The 25,980-nt window shown below is 41.8% G+C and overlaps 1 protein-coding gene across 2 annotated transcripts in view; it reads left to right on the top strand.

The window, feature by feature from the left end:
* The window catches only part of LOC135519328 (diacylglycerol kinase beta), a 166,679-nt gene that overhangs the window by 9,826 nt on the left and 130,873 nt on the right, over positions 1–25,980 (top strand). For both annotated transcript variants that reach the window (XM_064944505.1, XM_064944504.1), the window contains exon 2: positions 22,477–22,930. In XM_064944505.1, coding sequence (XP_064800577.1) covers positions 22,855–22,930 — 76 coding nt within the window. In that variant the 5' untranslated portion in view covers positions 22,477–22,854. The remainder of the gene's footprint in view (positions 1–22,476; positions 22,931–25,980) is intronic.

Here is a 25,980-nt window from a genome sequence, read left to right as displayed (position 1 = left end):
TATCAATCCGAGTGTGTGTGTCATTCAAATGTACTATTAGTCCCATTCAAATTGAGTTATGGCAAGGCAGTTCATAGAGCTTCATGGAACTGATCCTAGATCGATGACTGTGAACATTTGAGAATAAGCTAATATATGACATATTTTAAGGTGTTGCCTATGTGGTCTTCACAATGATGAAGAACACACATGCAAAGCAGGTGGCACCCAAAGAAACAGTAGGGGGATTGCAGGTGTGCGCAGGTCAGGCCCATTCCTTACGGATGGATGTTCATAGTGACCTTATAGGTTCAGGGTCAGTGCATATCAGAGATAATTGCGTGCTAGTGTTCTTTAGCTATGATACCTGAAAATGTATTTTGCAAGCTATGAAAGAATCCCTGACATGTTTCTTTAGGGCATTGATTTTTTGGTGAGTAGCTGTTTGAGGCTCAGCATTCATTATGAAAAAAATAATTTATAAAAATTGATCTTTATTCCTTCTTTGCATTGCTTTAAACACTAAGTGGACTACACAATTGCAGTTTAGTATTTAGTATTCAGTTGTTTGGAGTTTGGGCTGTGATGCTGCAACATGCAGGCCAGGCAGACACAGGCTGTTGTATTGTGTGGTAGTTCAAGCTGAACTGTTTTTTTTTTTTTTTTTAATTGCCCAGAAAGTCATCTGGACCTCCAGCTTGTCTGTAAACAGAAACTGTCTTTAGATTTTAGATGCAACTGCCATGACAACTGCCAGTCAAAATTCCTTCCTCAACCATCTGTAATTTTCTTTCCTCGATTGCCCTCTCACACACTGAGACCATTAGGGTTATGGAAAGGGTTAATGTCAGTTCCATTCAGTCAAGTCAGGAAGAGTTTTCCTCATTCAGTGTATTTATTGAATTGGCTGAATTTAAATTAATTTGACCCTTACACTGGTTACAGTCGGAAGTCTTTGACACAGTGACACTTCGTTTCAACATTAGCTTGTCCTCTTTCCTGAGTGCCCCACTGTTGACATGGTTTTCTTTTGTTACCCAGTAAATTGGTGATGTTTTTTCCAGACCAGCAGTTATTCCTATTTCTGTCCCCATCTCATCTCTCTTACCTACACACACACACACAGGCACATAATACAAAGTGGAATAAATAGACAGTGAGTGACGATAACTTGGCTATACAGTATACACAGGGTACCAGTGCCGAGTCGACTGGCAGGGATACGAGGTCATTGACTAATGATTAGAGTATTGGGCCAGTAAACGAAGGGTCGATGGTTCAAATACACCAGCCGACAAGGTGGAAACCTGTTGATTTTCCTTTGAGCAAGGCACTTAACCCCAATTTGCTACAGTGGCACCATACTACTATGGCTGACCCTGTAAAACAACACATTTCACTGCACCTATCTGGTGTACAAAACATTAGGAACACCTGCTCTTTACATGACCAGGTGAAAGCTATGACCCCTTATTGAAGTCACCTGTTAAATTCACTTCAATTCACTTCAATCAGAGTAGATGAAGGGGAGGAGACAGGTTAAAGAAGGATTTTTAAGCCTTGAGACAATTGAGACATGGATCTTGTATGTGTGCCATTCAGAGGGTGAACGGGCAAGACCTACCTACAGGTAGTAGGTAGAAGGTGCCAGGCACACTGGTTTGAGTCTGTCAAGAAATGCAACGCTGCTGGGTTTTTCCCTCTCAACAGTTTCCTGTGTGTATCAAGAATGGTCCAACACCAATCCAGACAACTTGCCACATCTGTGGAATGCATTGGAGTCAACACAGGCCAGCATCCCTGTGGAACGCTTTCAACACCTTGTAGAGTCCATGCCCCAAATTAATTGAGGATGTTCTGAGGGCAAAAGGCGGTGCAACTCAATATTAGGAATGTGTTCCTAATGTTTTGTACATTTAGTGAATGTGACAATAAAAACATTTATTCATATATTTTTTGGTAGGGATAAAGTGACTATGCAACAGGATAGATAATAAATAGTAGCATTTAGTATTTAGCAGCCTTATGGTTTGGGGGTAGAAGCTGTTAAGTTTCAGACTTGGTACATCGGTACCGCTTGCCGTGCGGTAGCAGAGAGAACAGTCTATGACTTGGGTGGCTGGAGTCTTTGACAATTTTAGGGCCTTCCTCTAACACCACCTTGTATAGAAGTCATGGATGTCAGCTCAGCCCCAATGATGTACTGGGCCATGCGCACTACACTCTGTAGCGCTTTGTGGTCGAATGCCAAGCAGTTGCGATACTAAATGGTGATGCAGCCAGTCAAGATGCTCTCAATGGTGCAGCTGTAGAACTTTTTGACGATCTGAGGGCCCATGACAAATCTTTTCAGGCTCCTGATGGGAAAGAGGCGTTGTAATGCATTCTTCACGACTGAGTTGGTGTGTGTGGACCATGATAATTCCTTGGTGATGTGGACACAGAGTAACTTGAAAATCTCAACCCCCTCCACTACAGCCTATGTGGATGGGGATGTGCTTGGCACTCCGTTTCCTGTAGTCCATGATCAGCTCCTTTACTGAGGTTGTGGGACTGCCAGGTCACTGACTTCCTCCCTATATAATGTCTCATCGTCGTCGGTGATCAAGCCAACCACTGTAGTGTTGTCAGAAAACGTAATAATGGTGCTGGAGTCGTGGGCTGCCACACAGTCATGGGTGAACAGCGAGTACAGGAGGGGACTAAGCACACACCCCTGAGGGGCCCCCGTATTGACAGTCAGCGCGAGGATGTATTGTTGCCTAACCTCACCACCTGGGGCCAGCCCATCAGGAAGTCCAGGATACAGTTGCAGAGGGAAATGTTCAGTCTCAGGGTCCTGAGCTTAGTGATGAGCTTGGAGCTCACTATGGCGTTGAACACTGAGCTATAGTCAATGAACAGCATTCTCGAATATGTTTTCCTTTTGTCCAGGTGGGAGAGGGCAGTGTGGAGTGCAATAGATATTGCATCATCTGTGGGTCTGTTGGGGTGGTATGCAAATTGGAGTGGGTCCAGGGTGTCTGGGATGATGGTGTTGATGTGAGGTACTCTCAGACATGGTTCCGTGTTGCTTGCCTCAAAGCAAATATAGAAGGATTTTAGCTAGTCTGGTAGGCTAGCATCACTGGACATCTCACGGCTGGGTTTCCCTTTATAATTCGTGATAGTTTGCAAGCCTTGCCACATCCCCACACTCATACAAACAAGTCACTTCAAGCTGACAGCAGATAGAGGGTCAGGGCCTATACTGACTGATGAGGAGACATTGTGATGCTTTTATCATGAGTACCACAGTCACTTCCTGAAGAGGGGATCCTGCATTCCATTGTTGCTTCCTGCCAGCAAGCATGTCCATATTGGCACAATGTGTTGCTATCGAATATATTTCTATACTTGAGATGTTTTTCATATGTCACATGTACTTTACTATTGGCAGTGTACAAGTTTCATGTTTTGAGGACTTTACACCAAGGAACGTTTAAACTGGAATGGCACTCTCAGTAATGGTTGCACAAAAATATCTAGTGACCTTGGGAACTATAAGGTTCTATCTGAAAAAATATGTTTCCAAGATAATTGGTTTTAAAGTTCAGAACACTCATTGGTTTGAATGATGTCAGCAATTTTTAATAAACATCATGAATTGGGTAATTTGCAAACCACGCCCTCAAATATTTTAATGAGCACCCATCTCTACATTATGAAGTAACTGGGCTTGGCATGGGCTAGCCCATGCTGGGCTTGGTGTGGGCTAGCCCATGTTGGACTGGTGTCCTCTAGCCTGTGTTGGACTGGTATGAACTTCGTGTGGGTTAGCCTGTGGTGGGCTTAATATGGGCTAGCACCTTGTTGGGCTGATGTGAGCTAGCCTGTGCTGGGCTAGTGTAGGCTAGCTCATGTTGGGCTAGTTTAGGCTAGCTCATGTTATCTGAATGGAAGATAAACTGAATACTGGGTGAAACACGTGTGTATCAAGAGTCTCAGAGCAGGAGTGCTGACCTAGGATCAGCCCCCCCCCCGTCTATATAAATGGTGTGTGGCTCAGTCGGTAGAGCACGGCGCTTGCAACGCCAAGCGTCGTGGGTTCGATTCCCGCTGGGGCCACCCATATGTAAAAGTAGTGGCCCCAGCCGACTTGTAAGTCGCTTTGGACAAAAGCGTCTGCTAAATGGGATATATATATAATCTTATTCACTATGATCTAAATTGATACTAGATCAGTACCAAGATGCTTGTGGATTTGAGTCCTAGCTGTGCCTGTCTGGCATTGGCTGTCTTCTCATTACCTTTGACTGATTATGCTCTTTCAAACTACCCCTCACTCCATGTATTTCCTTATCTCTCTCTCCCACTACCTCTCTCCTCCTCTCTCGCTCTGCCTCTTTCTCTGCCTCTCTCCTTTCTTCCTCCTTCCCTCTCTCCCCTTCTCTCTCGCTCTCTCTCTAGGGAAGGTGATGTCTTGCACCTCCATTCCTCTTTTATCGTCGTGGTGATCAGTGTCCTAATTTGGCAGTGCTGTCTCTCTAACATGCTCCAGCCATTCAGGCGAGATAAACGGCTCACTCCAGTGCAACTTGTGCATTTATGTTTCAGTAGGTACTAGCGAGGTAGAGTACACTCGAGGTGGAATACCAGCTCACTACCTTTAGTCCTACCGTGATTTTTCTTTACACGTTTTGCAGGTCGTTCTTAACACATTTTGCATGTCTGTTTCCTGAAATGGGAGAGAACCGGTAAACATTTGCCCTGGTCGTAATAGAACTAGGGAGGGACGGTAAAGTTTGTTTCCCTTGGCAGTGTAAAGATAAACAGATCTGGGATCAGACTGCGCTGTCTTGACCTTGAATACTGGCAAGACATCACAAACAGATCTGGGACTAGGCTACCCTTGGAGAGGAATACGATTCAGATGCTGATCAGTAGGTGGCTGATTGTGCTCTCAGAATTTGGACACACACAGGTGGAAGAGGAAAGTGTGAGTGTTATTTTGATTGCTGTCTTCAAAAGAAAGACTGTAGGTGAGTGTGTGTAAGAGAGAGAGGTAGAATCAACTTACAGTATATAAATGTAAATATGTTCCTTTCAATTTTGTTTTTAAATCACATCAACACATTATTGCAAGATATAGAGCTTTCAAAAACCTCAGCCGAATGAAATATTAAAGCTTACAGTAGAGGAAGAAACAGTGGTCAGTGAGTCTGGAGAGAGTAGTACTCGGTGTACTGTCTGATGACACTACATATGGCTTGAGGACATAGAAAACCTCTGAGTCACCATTGTCTCTACAGTACCAGACAGGTCAGGGGTTGACTGGCATCATTTTAATTTAACAGACATTTGAGGAATTTAGCAGACCCATGGTGCTCAGAATGACAGAAATCACATTTTGATTATGGTTATTCATCTTAACAGAAAATGCAACTCAAGGAATCAGCGTGCATCCTTCTTACCTAATTCCGAAGGGCACGTTAAAGATGTTAAAAAAACTGCTACATTTACTTTTCATCAGCCAACACGACGAGTAAGGAACAGCAAAATCACTAGCCTATGTCAAACTAATATCTCCCATAGTAGAAAAGTTAACTTATTATATTGGTCAGCTTGTCGTTCTGTGCGAGAAAGAAATTGTCTATTCCAAACAGACTTTGGGGCAGTTGTAGGACAATAGATCCCAAATTCATACAACCACTAGACCTAGGCTACATTATTGTAATAATGGAACTGTGAGTCGGGAAGCAGGTGAAATGTTTAATAAAACAAAACCTGGAATGAGACAATTCCATGTGGCTACAAGCCAGTACACAAGAATAATACCAACTAGTGAGTGAACATAAGAGTGACATATAAAGAGGAGGAAATGATGAAGGTAATGAAGTCCAGGTGTGAATCATAATGATTAACATGTGTGCGTAATGATGAACGGTGGTGGAACGGTGGTTACCGGCGATGTCGTACGCCAGAGGGGAGGAGCAGGAGAAGATGTAACAATTATTAAGTAGGTTAAGAAAAAATTCTTATTTACAATGACGGCCAACCCCGGCCAAACCCTAACGACGCTGGGCCAGTTGTGCGCTGCCCTATGGGACTCCCAATCACGGCCAGTTGTGATACAGCCTGGAATCAAGCCAGGGTCTGTAGTTACGCCTCTAGCACTGATATGCAATGCCTTAGATTGCTGCGCCACTCGGGAGCCCACATTATAAGCGTAGCAATGCACACAAGGCAGTAGGCAACGCATAAATGTTCGTTGCATAATGCAATTAGCTGGAAAACACCTTTGTCAGAAGTGCCACGCACATCTCACTGGGCACAAATGTCAATTCAATATCTATCCATGTTGGATCAATATAATTTCTTTGAAATGACGTAGAAACAACTTGATTCAACCAGTGTGTGCCCAGTGGGATGTCAGCGATTTCATGTGTGTAATGTATAACAATTTAATTGTCAGCCTACTTACAAGCAAATACTTAATGAAAATATTTTTACAAATCAACTGGCAATGTTGCTAGCCAACTAGCCTGCTAACGATAGCCCTACCAGCCAGCTAACGCTAGTTTAAAACTGAATGAGTCAGCCAGTTGCTATTAATAGCAAGCTTACAGCTACATTAAAATAAAATAAAGTTTTGGAAATACACAACGCCATCTAACCAGTTATCAAATAATGTTAACTATATGCAGTTATCTTAGCCAGAAAGCTAGCCAACCAGCTAAAGTTAGCTATTTAGCCAACTAGCTATTAGCTTAGCCACCCTAGCCAACCACCACATTTACTGAAACATAACCGCATATTAAAAGCAAAGACTTACAGATTGATGTTTGGGGCCCATCCAATGAGTGCAGGCTGAGTTAGCTATCAAAGAGAAGGGAAGGCGGGTGCTTCACCTGGCCGAAATCCAAAATAGCTAGATTCCAGATGTCAGTCAGCTAGAGAGCTACTAAGCCAAGGTGGAACACTTTACAAAACATCTGTAGCCTACTTCACAGAGAACATGCCGAAAAGTTGACAAAACAAAAAGGAGAACAGACAAAGTATTATAGAGGTAGCAGGTATGATTTTCTCTTTAGTTTTGAACCCACAGCAAGAAAGCACTAATGGGTTCCCACTAAATAAAACAACCACAAATGTGAATAGTATTAGGTGCGGCCAGCTTGCGCTCGCTACCGAGCTAGCATACGAACTCGGTAGCACAAAGTAGATCGTCCTCATAACGTTGAGAAATAGTGCATTGTGGGTAGTTTAGAGGTTATCCGGAAATAAGTGAATAAATATGTAATAACTCTAAACAACTATGTTTACACTTATAGGTAACCAGATCGTGACTATAACTAAGTTACTACGTTTTTTGACCACACTGTGTTGTTACATTGGTGAGTAAAAACGAAAGGCTTCCTACCCTTTAAGTATATATTTTCAAAATGCCTAGTGCTTCAGGCTCATTGCAAAGTGGTGTGTGACGCTGAAGCCTGCCTACCATTACCTATATACACTTGAATGGCGAATGGGAAGCGCTCTTCAATTACTAGTTGAGAAATAAAAATAGTAGCTCTTTTTAAAGTTTTTTAAAAATGGGATTGCATTTAGAATTGTTATGCAATGATTGGGCTTATTAAAGCACGTTTCACTCCAGCAGCAATGAAGAAGCTGTTTGAGAAGCTGTGGCAGCAGCTCTCGCACTGTCTGAGATTTTCTGTTCATAAGCTCTGTATCTGTATGCTGTGCTTGTTTGATAAAGATAACGACTAACGAAAATAGACACACGGCAATTTAAATCCCCAAACTTTGCAAATTAACCTATAAATTCCACTAAATTGTGCAAATTAACCTATGGACCGATAAACATGACCAGTGAAATGTATTTACATCGACTGGTATTTACATCATTGAATAGACAAAAAAATTTTTTCTCACAGACAGCAGTTTTACTTAGTGGCTTTTCATTTTTTTTATGCTGCAGCCATAAACGGCTCACTCCAGTGCAAGTTGTGCATTTATGTTTCAATTTGAGCATTTATGTTATGTTTTTTTTATTGACAAAAAGCTGACTTTTACCAGGGAACAGATAGAGCATGTTGAGTGGAGAAAACCTTGCCCCATCTGTGTAATAGTGGAAGTGCTCTGCAGAGCTGGGAGACAAAAAAAGACAAGAGGCTGAGTATGATCACAAAGTCGTCAATATCCACTTTCCTTTCCTCTCTTTTCTTCACAAAATCAACAGTCTGAATGGCTGAAAAACTCACTGCAGTCCATTAGAACACTGAACAGAGAGAGGAAATGTTAGCTTTTTTCTCATTTAATTTTGGCAAGTTTCTGATTCATAAATAAAAGGGTTGCACGTTGCTCATTCCATGACTCTTCTTCCTGTGCAACGACTTAAAAATAGAAGCCTTACTCATACCACTCACAGGCCATGTTTTGTAATTTGTTATGCAGACTGGGGGAGGTGTGTATGCAAGGATTCCCCGATTCCTATTCTGTATAATTGTGCTCATAAAGAATGCTCTGTCTTCCCACGTACTCTGATGACAGTGAAGGCACCATGTTGTGCATTTCGTATACATGCATCATATTAAATCTAGAATTTTTAAGGGAACTCCAATTAACAATATCTCCTTTTCTCGTGAAATTACAGAAATATAGAAGCTTTACACCACTCATAGACCTTGTTTTGTCAGGAAGGAGATTCGAGTGCAGGATTCCCCGTTTAACATTTTGTATACAGTGCATTCGGAAAGTATTCAGACCCCTTGACTTTTTTCACATTTTGTTACATTACAGCCTTATTCTAAAATGAATACAATATTTTTTGCCCATATCAATCTACACATAATACACTATAATGATAAAGCAAAATCTGTTTTTTAGAAATGTTAGCAAATGTATTCTTTTTTTACATAAGTATTCAGATCCTTTGCTATGAGACTCGAAATTGAGCTCAGGTGCATCCTGATTCCATTGATCATCCTTGAGTTTTTTCTACAACTTGATTGGAGTCCACCTGTGGTAAATTCAATTGATTGGACATGATTTGGAAAGGCACACACCTGTCTATATAAGGTCCCACAGTTGACAGTGCATGTCAGAGCAAAAGCCAAGCCACGAGGTCGAAGGAATTGTACGTAGAGCTCCGAGACCGGATCTGGGGAAGGATACCAAAAACTGTCTGTAGCATTGAAGGTCCCCAAGAACACAGTGACTTCCATCATTTTTAAGTAAAAGAAGTTTGGAACCACCAAGACACTTCCTAGAGCTGGCCACCCGGCCAAACTGTGCAATCGGGGGAAAGGGCCTGGGTCAGGGAGGTGACCAAGAACCCTATGGTCCCTATGACAGAGCTCCAGAGTTCCTATGTGGAGATGGGAGAAACTTCTAGAAGGACAACCATCTCTGCAGCACTCCACCAATCAGGCCTTTATGGTGGAGTGGCCAGACGGAAGCCACTCTTCAGTAAAACGTACATGACAGCCCTCTTGGAGTTTGCCAAAAGGCACCTAAAGGACTCTCAGACCATGAGAAACAACATTCTCTGGTCTGATGGAACCAAGATTGAACTCTTTGGCCTGAATGCCAAACATCACATCTGGAGGAAACCTGGCACCATCCCTACGGTGAAGCATGGTGGTGGCAGCATCATGCTGTGGGGATGTTTTTCAGTGGCAGAGAATGGGAGACTAGTCAGTATAAAGGGAAAGATAAATGGAGCAAAGTACAGAGAGATCCATTGATGAAAACCTGCTCCAGCAGGACAACGACCCTGAGCCAAGACAATGCAGGGACAAGTCTCTGAATGTCTTTGGGACAAGTCTCTGAATGTCATTGAGTGGCCCAGCCAGAGCCCAAACTTGAACCTGATTTTTTTTTTTTTTTTTTTACCTTAATTTTACTAGGCAAGTCAGTTAAGAACAAATTCTTATTTTCAATGACGGCCTAGGAACAGTGGGTTAACTGCCTGTTCAGGGGCAGAACGACAGATTTGTACCTTGTCAGCTCGGGGGTTTGAACTTGCAACCTTTCGGTTACCACTAGGCTACCCTGCCGCCCCGATTGAACATCTCTGGAGAGACCTGGAAATAGCTGTGCAGCGACGCTCCCAATCCAATGTGACAGATCTTGAGAGGATCTGCAGAGAGGAATGGGAGAAATTCCCAAATACAGGTGTGCCAAGCCTGTAGCGTCATACCCAAGAAGACTCCAAGCTGTAATCACTGCCAAAGTTGCCAAAGTACTGTAAATGTGAAATTTCTGTTGTTGTTTTTTTTAATTAGCAAAAATGTGTATATACTGGTTTTTGCTTTGTCATTATGGGGTATGGTATGTAGATTGATGAGGGAAAACAAAATTTTAATACATTTTAGAATAAGGCTGTAATGTAATGTGAAAAAAGTAAAAGGGGTCTGAATACTTTCCGAATGCACTGTAATTGAGTTAATTCAGTATACTCTGTCCTTTCAACCCACTATCACAGATTATCATTAAATAAACACAAATTACTTGTTTGAAATTTGTGACAGGCACACAAAGTTGTTTTGTGTCCACCACAAAATTTTCTTCATAAAGCATTCGTGCCCAATTCACGTTTTTCTTGTTGTGTCGAACATTAGCTAGGTTAGGGCTTAAGGTTAGAATTAGGGGTTATGGTTAGGTATGAGTGTTAGTGGTAGGGATTAGGGTTAGGTAACATGCTAGCTAAGTAGTTAAAAAGTAGTAAGTAGTTGCAAAGTTGGTAATTGCTAAAATGCTAAATTTGTCTATCATGTGGTTCAAACACACAACATTTTGGCTGCGTATTCACCTACCCATCCTCCTCAACCAACCTCCCTCCTATTGTTTCTGCCTTAATAACTTACTACCTTCATCTGTGATTGAAATGCACTGTATACAAATAAGTCTGGTGGACACCATTTTTTCTTTTCGTTTTTCTATCACGAATTTAGCAAAAGTAATTTGCGTCTATTTCACGATAATTTGTGATAGTGGATTGGTCCTTCCACATTGTGTGTGGACGTCACAGCTTGACTTGCACTGCAAACGATCATGTTTTGGTGTGTTTTCACATGCCCATGCACACATACCCCACACTAAGACAGAAACTGATCCATAAGGTGCCACTCTGCTGCTGAACCTCCCCCTACCTCCCCCTCCTCCTATTGTGCATCTCCTTGTTGTGTGCACACTTACTGTATGATGTCAGAGTTGCTAGGCAACCTTGTGAGCAAGACAGAATCCCTCTCTGCACAGAGGGGAGGCCCTATCCTATTGATTGGCAAGTGCTTCTGTCTCCCATTCGGCCCCACACACACACACGCACGCACGCACACACACACACACACACACACACAACACACACACACACACACACACACACACACACACACACACACACACACTCACACTCACACTCACACTCACACACACACACACACACACACACAGACAACCAGCTCTACTCCTCTCTTTGTCCTCTACCTCTACTGTAGGTCTTCAATCTCCAAGCATGCATGCTCTACATCTGTACTTCTTCAGCCTCATTATCACAGAGTAGTAGTGGTAGTGCTCTGCAGAAACGAGAGGCTGAGTATGAACTTAGAGGTGGTAATATCCACTCTCTTTTCCTCTTTCTTTTCCTCCCCACATTAACAGTCTGAATGGCTGATTGACTCACTGCAGCTCATTAAGGACAGCACTTCTTTTGTACTGAAATGCTTTTTGCACACCCTCCCCATCATAGAATTAACTAAGAATAATGTTTACGACCACACATAACAATTACTGTAGTGACCCTGTGTTTATAAACGTGGTATTAACTTTGCCACTTCAGCATGCTTTTGTGGCACAGTCGATGTCACGCAGGGCTACGGGACAGAAGGTTGAGGTTTTGCCGACCACCGCGGACAAGCACCCGCTCCCTGCCTGTTTCATTAGGCTTACACTATGACTAAAGCTGGCAGCAGACAATGATCAGCTAGTGGGAAATCTGATTTTCCAAATGAAGATGCAATATTTATAATGGTCTAAAATACATGCAACATGTTCCACCAACAGGTTTTTGTGACAATGCAATAAACAAAGCACACTGACTTTGGAGGCTTCAATATCATGGCTTGCATTTTCAACACCACAATAAATAGGCTAGTTCAATCTCGGCAAACAGAAAATAGGTCCCTCCTTACCTTGTTGGTATCTCCGAATGTCATTCATGTTTTGCGTGTTTTGTAACAGATGTCTCTTTCATTCATCAAATGCCCGCCGCCCAGTTTAGATCGTTTTAGTTGATTTTATTTGTCAGTTCAAAAAAATGCATAAACACAAAGAGTAAACGGGATTGCACATTAAAGTCAGGGACTTATTTCCATCGGGGTCCCTATTTTTTTTATCAGTACATGCAATTACATAGATACAGAAACATTACAGAGATACAGAAACATTACAGAGATACAGACACATTACAGAGATACAGACACATTACAGAGATACAGACACATTACAGAGATACAGACACATTACAGAGATACAGAAACATTACAGAGATACAGAAACATTACAGAGATACAGAAACATTACAGAGATACAGACACATTACAGAGATACAGACACATTACAGAGCTAGACACATTACAGAGATACAGAAACATTACAGAGATACAGACACATTACAGAGATACATACACATTACAGAGATACAGACACATTACAGAGATACATACACATTACAGAGATACAGACACATTACAGAGATACAGACACATTACAGAGATACAGAAACATTACAGAGATACAGACACATTACAGAGATACAGACACATTACAGAGATACAGAAACATTACAGAGATACAGAAACATTACAGAGATACAGACACATTACAGAGATACATACACATTACAGAGATACAGACACATTACAGAGATACAGACACATTACAGAGATACAGACACATTACAGAGATACAGAAACATTACAGAGATACAGACACATTACAGAGATACAGACACATTACAGAGATACAGAAACATTACAGAGATACAGACACATTACAGAGATACATACAAATGTTCACACATCAGCCAGCTTTTAACATTCTTTTTAAAAGTGGTTATGGTTGGTATGGTTTTGAGTTGCTTTGTTCCACTCAACCGCACTGGTATATTTAAAACAGTGAATATTAGAGTCTCTGGCTCTGGTAATACGCTGGTGTACATCTCTGTTAAGTACCTGGGGGCTGAGTCCGTGATAAGTCTGTGGACCAGACCAAGTTGAATCAATTGGGGAGCGTAATAATTACAACAACAAGAAAATACAAAACAAGTTGAAAAAATACTACTTCTTTCCCACAGATAGACAGACGAGCCGCTTAAAATGCTCGATCTCCAGATGAGTATGAGAGGGGAGTATACAATTCTTGTTTTGGCTGGTCTGCAGCTTATTCTTTAGATGTTTAGGGCTGCTGGTGAACCATGATGTACAGGACTAATCAAAGTGACACTGGACTAGAACACTTGCCATTGTCTTTAGGGTGTCTATAGGTTTCCATCCAATTGGTGCCAGAATTCCATGCGAATATTCTAAAATCTGCATAAAAACAATATGCGCATTTTCCAATCAGATTTGTTTCCATCAAATTGACCTGTGGATAAAACTCTGTGAGTAAATATGTAGTGCACATAAAAATAACTTTATCGCATAAATTCCCAGGTACCGAATAAAAAATACAAGTTAAATGGGTTCAATCGCATTTTACACTGCAGGCCTACTGATGGTTATGTCACAAAGAAATGTTGCGTAGGTACAGCGAGTGTGCCCACTCTGGTACTACACGTGCTCCAGCGAACAGCTCGCAGGTACAATGCAGGTATAGCCTACTACATGATGAGATAATTATGGACAAAAGTGGGGTTTTGTCACCAGAATAAGATCCTCAGTATTTATTGAAAGGAGCATCAAGCTCATTGATAAGCACTTTCACCACCCTGTGAAGTTCATCATCATTTGTTTAATCTAGCCTAATATATTGCACGCTTTCCCATGATGTTGTGACCTTTTTATCCAACATGTACTTTACACACATAAAAAGGTTGGATGGAAACCTGGTTAATGTCAGGCCATGTTGATGATGCTGGAATTATATTTTGGACGAACGTGTGCATGCTTACATGAGGCTTTTGAAGTAGCCTAATCAGATTAAAACACTGTGACTGGTTGTGATTATGCCACATATAAAAGGTAAAACATTTGAAAAGTTAAACAACAAATATTTTGACTATAATGAAGTGTTAGGTTCTAGGTGTGTGGATTGGATTGGAGAGGAGGCTTTCACCTTAAGCTTTCCTGAAAAACGGGGCCTGCCAGGTTATTATAGGACGACTTGGGAGAATGATGATCTGCAACAGACAGAGCATCTTAGTATCAGAAGTAAAAATACAGCCAGACTGGCCTGGTACTGCACCTTTCTAGACATATAAACTGTCGAGAGTACTGATCCATAAGGTGCCACTCTGCTGCTGAACCTCCCCCTACCCCCCCCTATTGTGCTTGTTGTGTGCACACTTACTGTATGACGTCAGAGTTGCTAGGCAACCTTGTGAGCAAACAGAATCCCTCTGCACAGAGGGGAAGTCCCATCCCGTTGATCGGAAAGTGCCTCTGCCTCCCCCTCGGCCCCTCCCCTCATTTCCCCTACCCTACCCTCTCTCCTTCCCCCGGATTCATGCACAAACACAGACAACCACACACACACACACACACACACACACACACACACACACACACACACACACACACACACACACACACACACACACACACACACACACACACACACACACACACAACCAGCTCCACTCCTCCACTCTGTCCTCCACCTCCACTGTACATCTCCATTCTCCAAGCATGCATGCTCTACGTCTGAACTAGCCTTGCTGCAGCCTCATTATCACAGTGTAGTAGTGGTAGTGCTCTACAGTGCTGAGACATGGGAGGCTGAGTATAAACTTAGAGGTGGTAATATCCACTCTCCTTTCCTCTCTTTTTTCTTTGCAAAATCAACAGTTTAAATGGCTGAACAACTTACTGCATGCAGTCCATTAGGACACTAAATAGAGAGAGGAGGTCCGTCTGGCAAAAGGATGGTTAGATTGATTCTCTCTGTCTGTGTCTGTGTGGGCTTTTTTCTCATTGGCTTTTGGCAAGTTTCTGACTCAGAAATAATAAGGGTTGCATGTTGCTCATTGCATGATTCATTCAATCATCAGGGGGGACCACAAGACCTGACTCTTCTTCCTGTGGAAAAACTTAAAAATAGAAGCCTTACTCATACCACTCACAGGTCATGTTTTGTCATTGTCCTGCAGACTGGGGGAGGTGTGTATCAAAAGGATTCCCCGATTCCTAGTCTGTATAATTGAGCTCATAGTATGCTCTGTCTTCCCACATACTCTGATGACGTGCAGTGAAGGCATCATGGTTTGCATTTCACATACACACATGCATCATAGTCATTCTCTGATTTTTCGGGGAACTCCAAGTAAGGAACAAGATCAACTTTTCTTGTGAAATGACACACACACACACACACACACACACACACACACACACACACACACACACACACACACACACACACACACACACACACACACACACACACACAGACAACCAACTCCGCTCCTCTCTCTGTCCTCCACCTCCACTGTACGTCTCCAATATCCAGGCATGCATGCTGTGCTGCTGCCCCATTATCACATGCCACCCTTGTACGTTGTTTGGATGTGGAAAGTTATCAGGTACGACAGAACTTTAATTTTGGAACAACACCTTTTTGTCCCTGTCTGCCTGTGTCACGACTTCCGCCGAAGTTGGTCCCTCTCCTTGTTCGGTCGGCGTGGCCGGCCTCCTAGCCATCGCTGATCCACCTTTCATTTTCCATTTGTTTTGTCTTGTCTTCCCACACACCTGGTTCCAATTCCATAATTACATGCTGGTTATTTAACCCTCTGTTTCCCCCATGTCTTTGTCCGGAATTGTTTATTGTAAATGTATGTGCACGTTATGTCTGGCGTGCGAAGGGGTTTTGTCCCATTGTATATATTGTTTTTGTTCACGGTCATTTTTAATGTTAAACTGCGCCGTTGTCTTTGCTCTCCTGCGTCTGACTTCTCTGCCGCCAGTACACAGTCATTACAGCCTGTGACTGGCTGTGAGACAGAGGAGAGAAAGGGGAGACTGATAGGCTACACATGGAGAATGTTTGTTTGGTCTATTTTAGTATATTTACAAAGTACATGACCGCAGGCTGACCAGTTTTGAACACATTCCAGTTTTTAGACTTCCTTCCAGGCTTGATTATCCAATAATTGGGATTCATACTTTCTTTTTTTCTTTTTCTTTCTTTTTTTTGCCTTCCTTCATTCTCAAACCCATAGCACCTTTATTCAACTCATCTGTTGACAGAAACAGTATGGCCGTGTCTGGGAAAATGCCAAGAAATGTCACTGTCTGAAAGTGACACAGTGGTGCTTCACAGTTGGATTTTTGCATCCATTCACCCTTGAGATTGTCCTACACAAACTCAAATCTTCATTAGTCTAAGTGTATTCAATCAACTAATCTATATTTAGTCAGGATAGTCCACTCAGCAATTTGTGAAGTAATGGCATAACCAGGTGTCAACCTGAGCAAAAGTCATACTGATAGAACTTGAGCAATGGATATTGATTGATTCATCGAGTCATTTGTTAAGAATTGATAGGCAGGAAAACTGAGACGTGACCTCGCTAGCTCCAAATATGATGATTTCCATATATTCCACTAGCTTGGTACTCTCAAAGGAATATGATAATATTCTATTTGTTTGGGACCCCGAGTTGGAAGTAAACTGTTCCTCTGGGGGAACATATTCATATTTATTGCTGTTATGGGAGAATAACACCAGCCATGATTAATGGACAAACTGAAAAATGATGTTATGAAACTCTGGATCACACTAATGATCAAAATGAACAGGAAAGAAGATATTGTACCTCAGGTTTGATAAAGCTGTGCCAGGCTAGCTTGACAGATGTAACCTGGCCCAGTGCTGGCAAAGTACTGCCCAAATCAAACCCCAACTGGGCACTTTAATTATATCGGGACACTAACACCCACCTGGCTCCCTGCCAGGCTCCCTCAAATAGTAAGAAAATATTGGAAGAGCGCACACACAAGCTCAGACAATCTGCTCTCAAATGACTTTCCAGGAACTGGATGATTTGACAGGAACATGGACAAATACAGACCATACTCATAGAGATCAGACCATCTGTGTTTGGTTGTACTGAGAATAGGTACTGAAAATAGGCCTAGATGCTGCCCCATAGTCTATGTACAGACAAAGGTCTCTTTATGTTTTCTAATGCCATTAGAGTAGTGGATCCTCCATATTGTCTGACCACCTCTTCAGTAAAGTAGGAGAGAATGGTGAGTGGGTGGTGGTGTCCTGTGACAGTGGGTGATGGTGCTGGTAGGTCAATGTTTAATTCATGGGGATGTGGTATATTGCAAATCTTAAATGTATGCCTATATTTAGATATAGATCTCTCTATTAAATATCACTTACCCTTCCAATTCTTGACCAGTTGTCTGGGACAGGGATGTTGTTTCAATGTGCCAATTTGTTGACAAGTTCTCTGCATTTGAGGCTACTAAGCCCATGAAACTGGTCCACAAGATTCTTAATATAATTAGCAAGCTCAGCCTCCATGTAGTCAGAAAAGACCTTGTGTGTCTCTGCTACTGTATCATTGCCTCTCCTTTGAAACAGGTACATGTTTGTTTTCTTATTTGTTAATGTACTGTACCTCTTCAGTGCCATTCAGTTTATTTTTTCATCCCTTGATGCTGCTCGAATGGACTTCTTCCCTTCTCTCACTTCCTTGCCTGCTCACTCAAGAACCTCAAGGGGCTAGACCCCTGCTTGTTTTACGCTTGTGAACACAGGGCATGATGATATATGCTCTATGACAATGCACTATCTTGAGTTCATATGCATGACAGATTGCAACAAAACTGGCAACATTAAACTGGCAACATGTTATAATCATTTGTATGTTGGTTATTGGCTCAACATACCACAAGGCAAATATTCTGACTATATTATCCCACACAGTTAAAAATATGCTAGGTTTGGAACCTCAAATGCTGTACAAAACGATCTTAAAACGTTCAACTTGGGTTTAGATACAAGCATCATGAAACTTATAACACAATACATTCATTTGACTTTGTCAAAATCTAACCTGGACTCAGGGGTAGACATAACATAGTAAAATTCAATCTGGGGAAACTCAATATAGTCTGATATGTAACGTTTTATGGTATGTATTAATTTGTGGATCTCCATCATCCATTTTGTATGAATGACAATTTGTTGTGGCTAACGTTAGTTAGGTTGCTAGGTGACTAATGCTAATGTTATCTAGGTGGCTAAGATTAGCTAGGCTAGGGGTTAGGGTTAGGGATTAGGTTAAAGGGTTAAGATTATGGTTAGGGGAAGGGTTAGCTAACATGCAAAGTAGTTGCAAAATAACTAAACAGTAGTAATTAGTTGCATAGTTTCTAAAATGCTAAACTTGTCCATGATAAGATTTGAACACGCAAAGTTTGGGTTGCTAGTTGTTCACTTCATACACCTACCCATACACCCTGACAAACCACCCTCCTTTCATTTTTGTGAAGTAACCTTCTGTCTTTGCGTGTCCTGGATTTTCATGTGCTATGTTACATCTAGTCTATGAGACCTGGCTGGAAAGTCCTTTTTCTCTACTTAACTTGTAAACCACTTTTTCCATGTGGTTTCTTCCTTCATCTACTCCATGAAATGATGATCTCTTCCTAATTATTTGCCACATAATTCATTTTGTATCTGATTTCCTAGAAACAACCCACTGGGCATAGACGTCAATTCAATATCTATTCCACATTGGTTGAACATAATTTCATTGAAATGAAGTGGAAACAATGATGATTCAATTAGTGTGTGCCCAGTGGGAAGGGCTGGCTCAACTTATCCCACTCTCCCCTATAGTATACTTTTAGGCCACCCAGGGCTTGTCAAATGTACACTTTCCCCCATATTTAGAGACACTGTATTCTCTCTCTCACACTAGAATGTCAAAGAAAATTGTATTTGTCACATTCTTCGTAAACACTAGGTGTAGACTGACAGTGAAATGCTTACTTACGGGCCCTTTCCATCAATGCAGAAATAAAGAAAATAGAGAAATAACATAAAAGTTATAATTGTAATAATAAAAGTAATAATAAATCAAATCAAATCAAATGTATTTGTCACATACACATGGTTAGCAGATGTTAATGCGAGCGTAGCGAAATGCTTGTGCTTCTAGTTCCGACAATGCAGTAATAACCAACGAGTAATCTAACCTAACAATTCCAAAACGACTACCTTATACACACAAGTGTAAAGGGATAAAGAATATGTACATAAAGATATATGAATGAGTGATGGTACAGAACGGCATAGGCAAGATGCAGTAGATGGTATCGAGTACAGTATATGCATATGAGATGAGTAATGTAGGGTATGTAAACAAAGTGGCACAGTTTAAAGTGGCTAGTGATAAATGTATTACATAAAGATGCAGTAGATGATATAGAGTACAGTATATAAATATACATATGAGATGAATAATGTAGGGTATGTAAACATTATATTAAGTAGCATTGTTTAAAGTGGTTAGTGATATATTTTACATCAATTTCCATCAATTCCCATTATTAAAGTGGCTGGAGTTGAGTCAGTGTGTTGGCAGCAGCCACTCAATGTTAGTGGTGGCTGTTTAACAGTCTGATGGCCTTGAGATAGAAGCTGTTTTTCAGTCTCTCGGTCCCTGCTTTGATGCACCTGTACTGACCTCGCCTTCTGGATGATAGCGGGGTGAACAGGCAGTGGCTCGGGTAGTTGTTGTCCTTGATGATCTTTATGGCCTTCCTGTAACATCGGGTGGTGTAGGTGTCTTGGAGGGCAGGTAGTTTGCCCCCGGTGATGCATTGTGCAGACCTCACTACCCTCTGGAGAGCCTTACGGTTGTGGGCGGAGCAGTTGCCGTACCAGGCGGTGATACAGCCCGACAGGATGCTCTCGATTGTGCATCTGTAGAAGTTTGTGAGTGCTTTTGGTGACAAGCCGAATTTCTTCAGCCTCCTGAGGTTGAAGAGGCGCAGCTGCGCCTTCTTCACGATGCTGTTTGTGTGGGTGGACCAATTCAGTTTGTCTGTGATGTGTACGCCGAGGAACTTAAAACTTACTACCCTCTCCGCTACTGTCCCATCGATGTCGATAAGGGGGTGCTCCCTCTGCTGTTTCCTGAAGTCCACAATCATCTCCTTAGTTTTGTTGACGTTGAGTGTGAGGTTAATGTCCTGATTCCTCACCTCCTCCCTGTAGGCCGTCTCATCGTTGTTGGTAATCAAGCCTACCACTCTAGTGTCATCTGCAAATTATTGAGTTGGAGGCATGCATGGCCACGCAGTTGTAGGTGAACAGGGAGTACAGGAGAGGGCTCAGAACGCACCCTTGTGGGGCCCCAGTGTTGAGGATCAGTGGGGTGGAGATATTGTTACCTACCGTCACCACCTGGGGGCTGCCCATCAGGAAGTCCATTACCCAGTTGCACAGGGTGGGGTCGTGTATTGATAACAATGTGTATTGATAACTTGGCTATTCTGGTAACTATACACATGGGTATCAGTACCGAGTTGATGTGCAGGATTATGAGGCAATTGATGTAAATACTGTATACATATAACTAGGAATAAAGTGACTAGGCAACAGGATAGATAATAAACAGTAGCAGCAGCGTATGTGACAAGTAAAAAAATATATATATGTTTGTGCAAAAAGGGTCAATGCAGATAGTTTGAGTAGCTATTTGGTTAACTATTTAACAAACTATTTAGCAGTCTTATTGCTTGGTTCATCGGTACCACTTGTCATGCGGTAGCAGAGAGAACAGTCTATGACTTGGGTGGCTGGAGTCTTTGACAATTTGTAGAGCCTTCCTCTGACACCACCTGGTATAAACTTCCTGGATGGCAGGGAGATCAGTCCCAGTGATGTACTAGGCCGTACGCACTACCCTCTGTAGCGCCTTGTGCCAAACAGTTGTGGTCTGCCTATATCAAACTAGGTCTCTCTAGTCATCCATCCTCTCTGGGCCTTTCAAATCAGCTTATGCTTTACAATACCGAGAAGTAATTTAATTTTTGCTATTCTGATTATCTCATAATTTACACTGTATTCTCTCTTATTATTGTTCTGTCAGTCTACTCTTGAGGTCTACCTAACTAGTATACTAAATCTCTCTTGTAATTTCCCTCTCCTCTTTCTGCCAATCAAGTCATCCCATGCCACAGTACTGTTAAATATTGTAGTTTTACCTAGAAGTCATTTCATCTTTACAACTTCTAGGAAGAGAATGCATCAGAAAAACTCTCATAGAATTGGATCAGTTGCAAATCACAGTGTGTGTCTATTCAGTATTCTTGCACATGTTGCATGCACGTGTGTAAATGTGTATGTGAACATGAATGTGTGTGTGTCTGCGTTTGTGCATCTGTATACGTGCGTATGTGTGTGTTTGTGTTAGTACATATGTGGTTGACGAGATTCAATTTTGATCTCTCCACACCAACCCCAGGAGTCCAATCTACACCTCTGTGATGAGCTCCCACGGCTAACATCATCACCTAACTCTCACTGAGGGTAGGGCAGCTATCATCACACAACCTTGGCCTCAGTTATAGGTCCTCTCCCCGATCCTTCCCCTGTGTTGCTGTTTCTCCTTCTGTTGCATTTACACCAAGTGTCAAACTCATTCCACGGTGGGCTGAGTGTCTGTGGGGGTTTTCTTTCCCCTCTTGATTGATACATTTGATTGATAAATTGATGTCACAAATTGGTGAGGAGCTCCCCTTACCTGGTTGTCTAGGTCTTAATTCAAAGGAAAAGCCAAAAACCTGCAGACACTCGGCCCTCCGTGGAATGAGTTTGACACCCCTGATTTACACCTTACAGATGTTTGATGCTTGAATCTTTCTCCCCACCCTCCTCCCTGTCCTTGAACGGGTACATTTTGTGTGAGTGTGTGTGTGTGTGTGCGCAAACATGTGCGCATTTGTGTGTGTGCATGTGTGAGTGTGTGTGTCTATGAACTGGTAAACTGCTGTGCATTTTCCACCTGGCTGCATCCCTGTGAGGATGTCCATCCAGAGAGATGTATTGATTTCTCCTCCACAGAGCAGAGCTGGCTCCATTTAGGAGCGACACTTTTTAACTCTATGTACTGTATGTGGTTTTTGTTTATCCAGGACGGGATAAACAACAGGGGTATAACCTTTCTGTTTGTATTCTATGTATGTCCTCTGTGTTCTTAAATGGTGAAAGATGGTTTGATAAAAGCTAAGTTGCACATTCTCTCTACCCCCCCTATCTATCTAGATCATTATAGGTCATTGGTGCAGCAGACCTGCTAAGGGACCCTGTGTGGACTGCCTGTGGGCTGTGGACATATCACTTCCTACCAGAGATGAGGGGAACAGCTTGAGTCTGACGTCAGAGAGCGGGAAATACCTAGAGACCTGCCTCTAGCTGGACCTCCATATCACATACTGCCCGTCCTTATCCCCCTTCCTCCACCCCACCATCTCTGGCATCTGTTTCTACCACCACCTCCACTCACTGGGAAGGATTTGGGATGACAGTTAACCTCCTCAGCTCTACCTCACTCCTCTTCACCACCCAGGGATAACCAGCACTAGAACCTCTGTACCCTGAGAGGCACACTACCATCCTCCCTCACCTACCCCAGCTGGCATCATGATGGGAGAGGGAGTTGGGGACTGGGAGTGTCTGAGTCCGTCTGAGTTTGGACAGCTGCAGCAGTACAGCGAGTGTGAGTACTAGCAATACCTGTTATACCCATAGGTAAATTGAGCTAAAAATGCCAATACCTTTGTCAGACCTGGGTCAAATACTGCACATTCAAACACTGATCTTGAGTTAATTTTCGCCAAAAGTGCAAACTAAATCAATGCATTTGACCCAGGTCGGATACCTGTGATACCCTTAGGTAACCAGCATGAGAGTCAATTGCCAGGTTGTGCAAGGGGTTGGGATGCAAATTTGAAATAATTTCACTATTCGAATAATATCCAGATTTTTGGAGGGGATATCTGGATAGTCGAAATACATGTGTTTAAAAAAAAGTTGTTTATACTGGGGTACTTGCATGCTGCTGAAGCTGCGAAACTCGGGGGAGAGTGGCTTGCTGCTGTTGCAGCGGGGCTGGGGAGGGGGAGGCAGAGGCTTGGGATATTTCGTTGCACTCCCCGTTCTTGTCTACAGCAACTCCATTCAGACTAAACATCAGCCTACCTGTCAGTTGCTCGTTGTAGCCTACTCCTTCTCATTTTTATTTTTATTTTTTAATTTTACCTTTATATAACCAGGAAGGGCTCATTGAGATTTAAAACCTCTTTTTCAAAAGCGTCCTGGCCAAGATAGGCTGCACCAAGTCATTAAACAACATGAAAAACTACAAGTAATCTAGTAAAAACCATAGAATTCACAAGAGTATAACAAAATCAAAAACAGCAAATTAAAAACATTGACAGGTCAGGGAATCAGTCTCAAGATCATTCATCAGTGATTTAAAAATACCAATCGGGACAAGTTCTTACAGTTTAAAAGTATTTTGTAAGGCATTCCAAGACCATGGCGCAGAGTACATAAAAGCCCTTTTACCAAATTCAGTTCGGACATTTGGAACAGTTAACAGGATAAAGTCCAGCGAACGAAGAGAGTACCCACCACATTTCTGAACAATAAAAATGCCCAAATAAAAAGGTAGTAAACCCCCCAAATGGCATTGAAAATAAAAGTATACCAGTGCCTAAGCCTACGAGTGACTAGAGAAGGCCAGCCAACCCTGGTATACAAAGTGCAGTGGTGCATAAGGATTTTATAGTTTAAAATAAATCTCAAAGTGCCATGGCAAAGGGTGTCAATTGATCTCAAACACTGAGCGGGAGTATTCATATATAAAATATCCCCATAGTCTAGTAAAGGCATAAATGTAGCTAACATGAGCCTCCTTCTGGCTTCAAAAGAAAAACACGCCTTATTTCTAAAATAAAATCCCAATTTCAGCTTCAATTCTTTTGTAGGTTGTTGAATATGCAATTTAAAAGAGAGGCCGTCATCAATTAAAATTCCAAGATATTTATATGAGGTTACAACCTCAATCTCCTTGCCCTGCTCTTGCTTTAGAAAACAAACATTAGATTAGTTTTGTCAGTATTGAGGATAAGCTTCAATTGACACAAGGTATGTTGAATAGTATAAAAAGCAGTTTGCAAGTTCTGGAAAGCTTTTGTAAGAGACGAGGCACAACAGTAAATAACAGCATCATCAGCATAAAAATGAAATTTTTGTCTAAATCATTTATATAAATAGTTAATAAGAGAGGACCAAGTACAGAGCCTTGGGGCACACCATTAAAGACAGACAATTTAACAGACATAAGACCATCAAATTGAGTGCACTGAGTTCTATCAGACAGAAATACCTACACTCCACAATCTCTGCCTTATTATAGCATGATCAACTGTATCAAAAGCCTCAGAGAGATCAATAAAAAGTGAGACACAGTGCTGTTTTTTATCAAGGGCTTCAGTGATATCATTTAAAACCTTCATGGCTGCTGTAATTGTGCTATGCCTCTTCCTGAAGCCTGATTGGTACATTAATAAAATAGAGTTAGTAAATAAAAACTCTTTTAGCTGTTCATTCACAAGCGTTTCAAGTATTTTCACCAGGGGTGACAGCTTTGAGATTGGCCTATAATTATTTAAAAGAGTTGATCTCCCCCTTTTAAAAGTGGTAGGGTTAGATTATTCCAGGGTTAGATTGAACAGATATGTAAGTGGTTCAGCTATGAAATCAGCTGCCAGATTTAAAAAGCAGGGATCCAAAAGATCAGGACCTGCAGGCTTTCTCTGATCTAAGGATTTCAGGGCTTTATGTACCTCCTGCACTGAGAATGGCAAAAAGCTAAAAGTTTGACCAGCTCTCACTGGTTCATCCACACAGGGGTGTACAGAAACAGAGGACACTGAATCAAACAGCCTACAAGATTATACAAAGTGCTCATTGAAACAATTCAGCATTTCAGTTTTGTCATATACAGCAACAGAGTCCTTCAAAACACATGACGGTAATTCATTAACATTACTGTTACCAGACTTAATAGCCTTCCAGAACTTTCTAGGGTCATTCAGGTTATCAGTGGTAACAGACAAAATATTCAGACTTGGCCTTCCTGAGAACAAAGAAAGAGAAGAAAGAAATATTCGAATAACCGTGGCTATTCCGAGTAAGGAGAGGCCAAAGCAATGCAGCTCCCCCTTTGAAGCCTAACTTCCTACCCATTTGCCTAGGTAGTATACCTTAGGCTGTTGTTTTTCTTTGTGCTTGAAGTTAAGTGATTCATGCAGACTAGTATTTTTCCCCTCCCAATTGACTATTTCTAGCATTACACTATTTTTGCTTGATTTTTCCTTTAATGAGGTGACTCATCCGTATCAGCAGTCTTCCCACCACAGACATTTGCTGGTCAAAAGAGAATACATCACTAGTCTGGCTTTCCCTGTAATAGATTAGGTTTCGTTTTTCACTTCCTTACAACCTATTGAGCAGATACAAAGCCACACAACAACTAAATAGATTGTGGTGTCTGAGAGAAACCCAGTTTTTCTATCTGAGGATTACTATATGCATAGACCTACTGTACCTAAGAACACAGTACTTATATTCCTTGGACATATACAGTACATTTGTTGTCTAGGGATATTCAAGTGTTGAGTGAGCTTGTCATTGAAACAGAAACGGATTAAATACAAAGTCTAACAAATAAACAGTTCTGTGTTAGATTACATCACCTCT

This window comes from Oncorhynchus masou, chromosome 29, assembly GCF_036934945.1.
Source record: "Oncorhynchus masou masou isolate Uvic2021 chromosome 29, UVic_Omas_1.1, whole genome shotgun sequence".
Taxonomy (NCBI): domain Eukaryota; kingdom Metazoa; phylum Chordata; class Actinopteri; order Salmoniformes; family Salmonidae; genus Oncorhynchus; species Oncorhynchus masou.
This window is presented reverse-complemented; position numbering and strand designations above follow the sequence as displayed.